Source organism: Thunnus maccoyii, chromosome 4, assembly GCF_910596095.1.
Source record: "Thunnus maccoyii chromosome 4, fThuMac1.1, whole genome shotgun sequence".
Taxonomy (NCBI): Eukaryota; Metazoa; Chordata; class Actinopteri; order Scombriformes; family Scombridae; genus Thunnus; species Thunnus maccoyii.
The window spans coordinates 3,097,662-3,105,466 of record NC_056536.1 but is presented as its reverse complement, the minus strand read 5'-3'; the positions used below and the strand labels follow the sequence as shown (position 1 = coordinate 3,105,466).

At 38.7% G+C, this 7,805-nt stretch overlaps 1 protein-coding gene across 1 annotated transcript; it reads left to right on the top strand.

The window, feature by feature from the left end:
• Positions 1–808: 808 nt before the first annotated feature.
• On the top strand, positions 809–7,558 carry emd (emerin (Emery-Dreifuss muscular dystrophy)). Its single transcript, XM_042409505.1, has 7 exons — positions 809–956; positions 1,305–1,403; positions 2,057–2,152; positions 3,611–3,645; positions 3,747–3,772; positions 7,006–7,065; positions 7,153–7,558. The coding sequence occupies exons 2-7, from the start codon at positions 1,328–1,330 to the stop codon at positions 7,334–7,336; spliced, it is 477 nt and encodes a 158-aa protein (XP_042265439.1). The 5' UTR covers positions 809–956; positions 1,305–1,327; the 3' UTR covers positions 7,337–7,558.
• Positions 7,559–7,805: the final 247 nt, after the last annotated feature.

The following is a 7,805-nucleotide window of genomic DNA, read 5'->3' as shown; positions in this document are numbered from 1 at the left end:
TAAGCTGGCCAAAGGAGGGGATAGATGCCACTGATATCAAGACAAGGAAGCTCCTCACAATGCATGGAGGGTTTCATCCCAAGTCCAGCACCCTGAGACTGTACACTGTCAGAGCCATTGTCCAGGACGAAACAACCAAGATCCAGGAATACATCAGGAAGATGGCCCCCAAAGATGAGCTGCTAAGTGAATACCTCAGGCAACCCTCAAACTCCCAGGCCTCTGGAGGACCCGAACGAGAGGAAGACACACCACCACCACCCCTCATGGGAGGGGGGTGAGAGGGGGATTTATATATATATATATGTGTGTGTGTGTGTGTGTGTGTGTGTATATATATATATATATATATATATATTTTATTTTTAATTTTTTTAATTTTATTATTATTATTTTTTTGCTTACCGTTCTCTCCATGTGCTTGAGGCCAAGATTGACTGAGTAATGTGAACTACTTCCTTAATTTGTGGTCACATGATTACTTTTGATTATGGTTACCTAGATACAGGGAGTGGCCCATTGTATCCACTGGCTAGACTTATCCAGAAGTCCAGCCAGTCCAACTCATTAATGTCCAAATAATATTTTCAAAGTGAGTAGCCTATTCCAGTGCTTACCGTGAGGAATAAGTCTGATCATATTTTTTATACTGATACCATTTAACTATTTACTGTACATCAGATGAATTGCTTTGCAATTGTTTTAAAAACCTGATGGTATTGGCTATATCCTGGTACATGTACTGACACAATAAAGATTCTTTAAGAATTCAGACAATGACTGTCCTTACTATCCAATTGTTCTAGAGACAAAATATAATACAGTTAAGCAGGCAAGTAGGCTATATGTGCCATATTGCGTTGTCCAGATGTCGCCAGATGTAACGCCCACTTTGCTCAACCTCGTCCTGCCTTCAGCCACATTTTCAACCCAGAACACTTTTGTTTTCTTCAAAGGTAAATTCATTCCTCTCATTTCAATTGAAATAATACATTCTTTGTTTTCTTTTTTTCATCTCTTGCGTTTAAGAAGTCTGTTAAAAATCAGCTTCGTTACTTTACTCTGCCGTGGGCGAAGTTTTAAAATGGTATTATCAGTATATAGCAATACACGTGTTTTAGCATATTAGAAAGTTTGGTGTAACGTCGAATCATTTGCTTTGATTTTCAAATGTTGTCTTTACTATAACCAGCTGCTGCAGTTTACTCTCTTCCTGAAGTTTTCCTGCTGGGTTGCAGCTTGGCGGGCAGCATTCACCAGTCTCCTCCCTTCCCTCCCTCGCTATGCTGTTTCTATCTATCTAGCTATCGACCTATCTAGCCTATAGATGTCTTTGAGTGAGAAAAGTGATGAGGAGATCACCAAGCTGCCAGCTGATGGCGTCAAACATGGAGCCATAGTCGGTAAGAAAAACCCGAAAAAGAATTTTCATTAATATATTAAGAAAGACAGATATACTATGTGTACAAATATACATATAGTTGTGCACACATACAAATCTGTATGAACATACACATACAGACAGGTGACTAATTGAAGGGAAGACCGGTACAGATCTGAATGTTGACCCATACATTGAGGGCATCTGGTGGCTCTGTTATGCTGTAGGGGACATTTTGCTAGTTTTGCTCCACTTAGAGGGAGGGGTCACTGCAAATCAATACAAAGCTCTTCTGAGTGATCACCTTTATCTTATAATGAAACATTTCTACATTTCCCTGATGGGAGTGGTCTCTTCCAGGATGACAATGCCCCCCATCCATAGGGGTCACTGAATGCTTTGATGAGTGTGAAAATGATGTGAATCAGATTCTGTGGCCCTCACAGTCACCAAATCTCAACCAAATAGAAGACCCATGGGAGATTTTAGACTGACATGTTAGACAGTGCTCCCCACCACATCATCCAAACACCAAATGAGGGAATATCTTTTGGAAAAATGGTGTTCATCCCTCTAGTAGAGTTCCAGAGACTTGTAGAATCAATGCCAAGGTGCATATCTTAATTTGTATATTTTTCTTTGCAAAGCATTTTTGATGTGTTTGTGTGAACATAGACTCGACTGGAAAGCTGTATGAGAAGAAGCTTGAAAAGGTGATGGAGGACACCCCAGTGAAACCCTCCTCTGATAAGACCTACTACAGAGAGGAAGGTAGGATCCTCTTCAGTCTGCTGGCCTGTAGAAGCCATGTGTCACTCGCTTGATTGTTCATTTGTGAGTCTATAAATGTTATTTCAAAGTCATTTCAAACTTCAAGCTGTCAGATATCAAATTCGATACTTGGAATTAGGGTTTGAATGAGGGCTTTATGATTAGGTAATTTGCTGCGTTTTGCATGAATGAAAGTAGATATCCAGTAATCAGCTATAATTTACAACAACCCTGATTACATTCATCCTCCTCATTGTGTCGTCCATATTGTTGAATTATAAAATCTCACCTCACCTGCTCTGAAGCATCAAACATCACAAACAATAGAAGAGCTGATCTTACATAACAACATTGTTGTAAATCACAGCAATTATAATGACAGGCGTGTATGTAAATGTGAAACCTCAATGCCAGGTGCTTTCCTTGTTAAACCTGCTATCTGGTGGTGGTTTTGGAATAACTGACCAGGCACAGTAGATGGCAGGGAATGCAGGGAAGGGCACGTAAAGGCTTACTTAACCAATCACAAGACTCCGCTGAATAGAGGAGACATTTTTGATTTTTTAAATATTTTAAATAAAATGTTCACACTCTTTTGTAAACGTTTATTCATGTAATTTTAACGGTATTGCTTTCATAAAGCCATATCGATTATTCAAAACTTTGAATAATCAATATGGCCTAATGAAAGCAATATAGTAACGTGAATAAACATTTACAAAAGAGTGTGAACATGTCATTTAAAATATTAAAATACCAGTGTCTCCTCTATCAAGCAACGACTCCCTGTTAAAAGTCTGTGTGTCTGTGCTTGGTGAAACAGTATCACAACATCATGTTCTGTTAACATTATTATCTTATCTTTAATATCACAACCCAAATCATGTCCATAACATTAACTACTCTTATGGAGCACAGAGCAAAGTTTTGGTGAGCAGGCATGTGGAAAGTGGAGATGCAGGGTGTCAGATCCATGGAAAAGACACGGCAAACTGGTTTGTAATTAAGGATTTAAAATTCATCATCACTCATGCTGATTAACGGGGTTTAGCAAACGCACATGCCACTCCACCAGAAACATCTCTAACGTCCCCCCCTGCCTCAACCACTCTGCATTGCCATTGCATGTGTGAAAAGGTGAAAGATGGAATTTTTCCTGAATGTAGCTGCATGTGTGAATAGTGAAAAACACTAGCAGTGCCTGAAAGGTTATCCCAGTAAATTACTGGAAACTATGTGTGAAAGAGGCTTTACATATCACTAAAGACACATGTGGGTCACTTTTTGTGATTCGTGAGTCACTGGAAGTGCAGAAAATAGTGCCATCTACTGTGCCCTGACTGGGCACAGGTCAAAAATATTTCCAAGTCCCCCTTGTTCATTGTCTGTGTTACCATCATCCTATCATATTCTTAAAAATGAATGGTCTTTGGTCTGATTTGATTTCTTTCTTTACAGAGGAGGTAGTTACCTACATGACATACCATAGTCCGGTGAGTCCTGATTGTCTGCTTATCCCTCAGTGTTTGTGCCAAACTCCTCTGCTCTGTGACTGTAAAAACTCTCACAAACCATCCTGCTTTCATTTTCACAGGTTAGACATGAAGGTTATGCGGACATGTGAGTACAGTTTTAGCACACACACACACACACACGCAGAGTGAAGCATAAGGCACATAAATGATGTTATTCTAGATCATGCCCTGATTAACTTGTGAGGAGTCAAATATTTGTTGTTACACCCCTATTGGCCCCACCTCCCAGCTTTTGTGTTTTTGTGTAACCTACGGCCTCCCTCATTCCTGTCACCTACAAGTTCCAATTACAATAAGAACAGTGCACACTGAGAGCCAGGAAACAACCAGTCCTCCTGTGCTGGAGTACTACCTGGTCCCAGATGTTCTGGGTGTCAGTCGCTTTATTTAGGAATATGCAGTGGTGGAAGAATTTTTCAGATCTTTTAGTCTAACATTGCACATCAAAGTGTGTTTACACGTATTGGGGAGTACTTCTGCATATGTGAAAAAAATAGTATAAGCCGTTTGTGTCTGTGTGAAATCTGCAGTTGTGGAATGTAACTATACATTTATTCAAGTACTGTACTTAAGTACAGTTTTGAAGTACTTGAGTATTTCCATTTGATGCTACTTCATACATTACATTTTAGAGGAAAATATTGTACTTTGTACTCTACTGCATTTATTTGACCACTCTTGTTACTTTTCAGATTCAAATTTTACATTAAATAATATAATAAGCTTATAAAATACAAAAAAGTGTTGAACCAGTAGTTCCCAAACCTTTTGGCTTATAACCCCTTTGTGTAGCTGTGGCTCCTTGTCATGTTACAGGTGTTTGAGTTGTTAACAGTTTCAAGGCCCAAAGAGGTAAAACTTTCCAATAGTTCACAAAAAAGCAAAGTTAAGAGAAAAGTCAGAAAAATCAATAAAAATGTGTGTGGCAGAACTCTGTGTTTTACCTGGCTGATATCAGTCACAGCAGCCGATTTTCTGCAAAATTAGTACTTTTTACTTTTAATACTTTGAGTAAATTTAGCTGATAATACCTCTGTACTTTTACTTAGGTAGGATCTTAGGAATTGGAAACTAGAATGCTACTAGAATAACACACCCAAATCTGGACAGTCAGGTGAATTGAGTTGTGTTGCATTGTGGGTAATGTAGGCACCTGTTTGACAAGAGAGAAGAATGCATGGGATAAAAAAGACAATGTCTCTGGTTCTGCTGCATCAGTTTTGAATTTTTTTTTCACCATCCATTGTGAGTCTGACAGTGTTACAGGAGTCCAATGCTAAATTGATAGAGCACTGTAAGTAGCAATACCACCATTTAAAAAGAGTAAAAGTCCTGCAATCAAAATCTTACTTAAGTAAAAGTCAGAAGTATTATCTTTCTGTAATTAGACCTTACATATTATCAGCAAGAACAGATTAGTATTTCTACTTGTTCTTTAAATAAGCTTATTTTAAAAAAATGTTTCTAGAAATAGATATCTGTAGCTTGAAACAAGACATATGTCAGATTACTGCACTAGTGTTATAATAACACTATCACTGCAAATATGCTATTCAATTCAGTTAAATTCAATTTTATTTATATAGCGCCAAATCACAACAGAAGTTATCTCAGGGCACTTTTCACATAGAGCAGGTCCAGACAATACTCTTTACAGAGACACAGCATTCCTTCATGATCAAGCACTTGGCGTCAGCGGCAAGGAAAAACCGCCTTTTAACAGGAAGAAACCTTGAGCAGAACTGAGCTCTAGGTGGGTGGCCATCTGCCTTGACTGGTTGGGTTAAGAGAGAAAGAAGGAGGGGGAGAGGAGAGAGTGACACAGAAAAGCACAACAACAATAACAATAATAGAAATATGGCATGATAATAATAATAAAAATAGCAGGCGTGGGTGTCAAGCAGGTGCTAGCAGCTCAACGGGGGTCAACTTAGTGAAATGAAATCATGTCAGCATGATAATGCTCACAATGACAATGTTTACTTTTCACTACACAATAGTCAGGTGTCCGTATGAACACTGATAGAGGTTTTCCTCACTGTAATCATTCCTCCAGTTCATAATGGCTACTAAAAGATCCGCTTCAAATGTGCTCTCAATGTAAGTGGTGCGAGCCAAAATCCACAGTGTGTCCACACTGTGGGCATTTGGAAGGTTCTCCTACATGCTTGGAAGGGGAAGGGGAGGGGTATTCAGTTGGTTGCAATCTGTAACCTCACCACTAGATGCCACTAAGCCTGCACACTGCACCTTTAATAGCCAGTATGAACAGGAGGAATGATTATGGCAAGAAAAACCTATTTCAATGTTCATTTGGGCACCTGACTATTCTTTAAAGACAGGCTTGAAAAATTGTGAACCCATCCTTTGAGTTACTTCAGACTACAATAATGATAAGAATTAGGTTGTATGCACTGAACAACGCATCATATTTTAGAAGTAGAAGTGTTTGTATGAAAAATCTTAGACTGATTACCGTAGTTGTCAAGTAAATTGAAGTGGAGTAAAAAGTCTTAAAGTAGTCTTGAGTCTTAAAACAAGATTTTGACACAGGGTCCCTCTACAAGGCAATGCCATACGATTAGATAACTGTGCAGGACCAGACTTATTTGAGATTGTATGTTAGTGGTGCAAACAACCAATTGACATGAAATTAAGGCTTTTTTCTGACTTTCCAAGTCTTGTATTTCACTTTGTCGTGTCACTCCTTCACACTATACTCATATTTACTTGACAGCAGTGTTGGTCACCAGCCTGGTCTTCAGAATAAAACGTTGGCATTATATGTTTCTGCAAACCACGGATACATTGAATATCTACATTTCAACAATACGTATCATATCAACATTTCTAAAGTGACATAGTTCACATGAGATCTATATGAGCTGACTTTCTTATTAGGAGGCAGATTGTTGGCAGAAAGTTGGAAATCAGAAGAGAGCACGGTTCGAGACCACCTCGAAAACACTGCTCGCTTCCTGTTTCAACTGAGAAAACCGGGTGTTTTTAGTGAGTGTGAGACATTTGCAGCCATTTTTATTTTTTTATTCTAATCCAAATCATGATCTTTCCCTAACCCTAACCAAGTGGTTTTTGTGCCTAAACCTAACCAGACCTTAACCACAGTGTTGTAACATCATAAAACATCATTATTCAACGATAATGGCCAGCATTGAAACAATTCATTCATTCAATGTGTCTGTGGTTTGCAGAAACATACAATGCCAGGGTTTTATTCTGGCAATTTGGTTGTGGTTACTTTGTGTAATGCCTTTGACTAAATTACTAGATTGTAATTTAAAGTATTTCTCCACCCAGGCTGAAACGAAGAGGCAACACTGAGCCTGATGAAGAAGAGGAATCAGATCAAGATCAAGAGTGAGTCTTGTAATATAAACTAGTGGTGTGTTTGAACAAATGAGTTCACATCCTTGTCTAAATATTCTCTTTCTTCCCATACTGCAGGCTGTCTATCCAGAGCAGTAGCAGAACAGGCAGTCACAGTGCAGTACAATCCAGGAAGCTGGCCGGAAAGTCTGGAGGCTGCATGTGGAAGGTGATTCGGCTGCTGCTGCTGTTAGCTGTGTTAGCAGCTGTCTTCTACTACACCTACTTCCGTGTAATGAACAGTGAACAAAACCTTTTTTAAGTTCAATGATTGATAGATCTGATTTGCTTTTAGGATATCAGGTTCAGAACTCATCTCCATTAATGTCGTAGCAGAGATTACACTTTTTTTTACCAACAACTGACAACTGCTAGTAAAGTAATACCACATTACATGGAATTTTAATGGTTCCTATTCTATTTTTTTACTGTCAATAAATATCATGTGCAGAGCCAAACCAACAATGAATTGATCCTATTAACAAGTATTGTATGTGTATCCAAAGCCTGATATATCTTATTCCTCTGTGCCATAGAGCTCTGTTGCTGTCCAAAAACTATTAAAAACACATCAATGAGCCACACTGTTGCACTGGGAGACATGTTTCTTCATTACTACGAACACACACTGTAGTTTATTTTGACTCAATCCCACACACACTGTCCTTCTGCCAGAAATACTCAATAGAACACAAATTGTGTAATTGTGTGCTAAAAGCATTACTTTTTTT

Bases quoted from the DNA above. Each gene is read 5' to 3' on its own strand.
- emd (XM_042409505.1), top strand. From the start codon at position 1,328: ATGTCTTTGAGTGAGAAAAGTGATGAGGAGATCACCAAGCTGCCAGCT. The intron at 1,404-2,056 runs GTAAGAAAAACC...GTGTGAACATAG, and splicing joins CAAACATGGAGCCATAGTCG to ACTCGACTGGAAAGCTGTAT. The intron at 3,773-7,005 runs GTGAGTACAGTT...TTCTCCACCCAG, and splicing joins CATGAAGGTTATGCGGACAT to GCTGAAACGAAGAGGCAACA.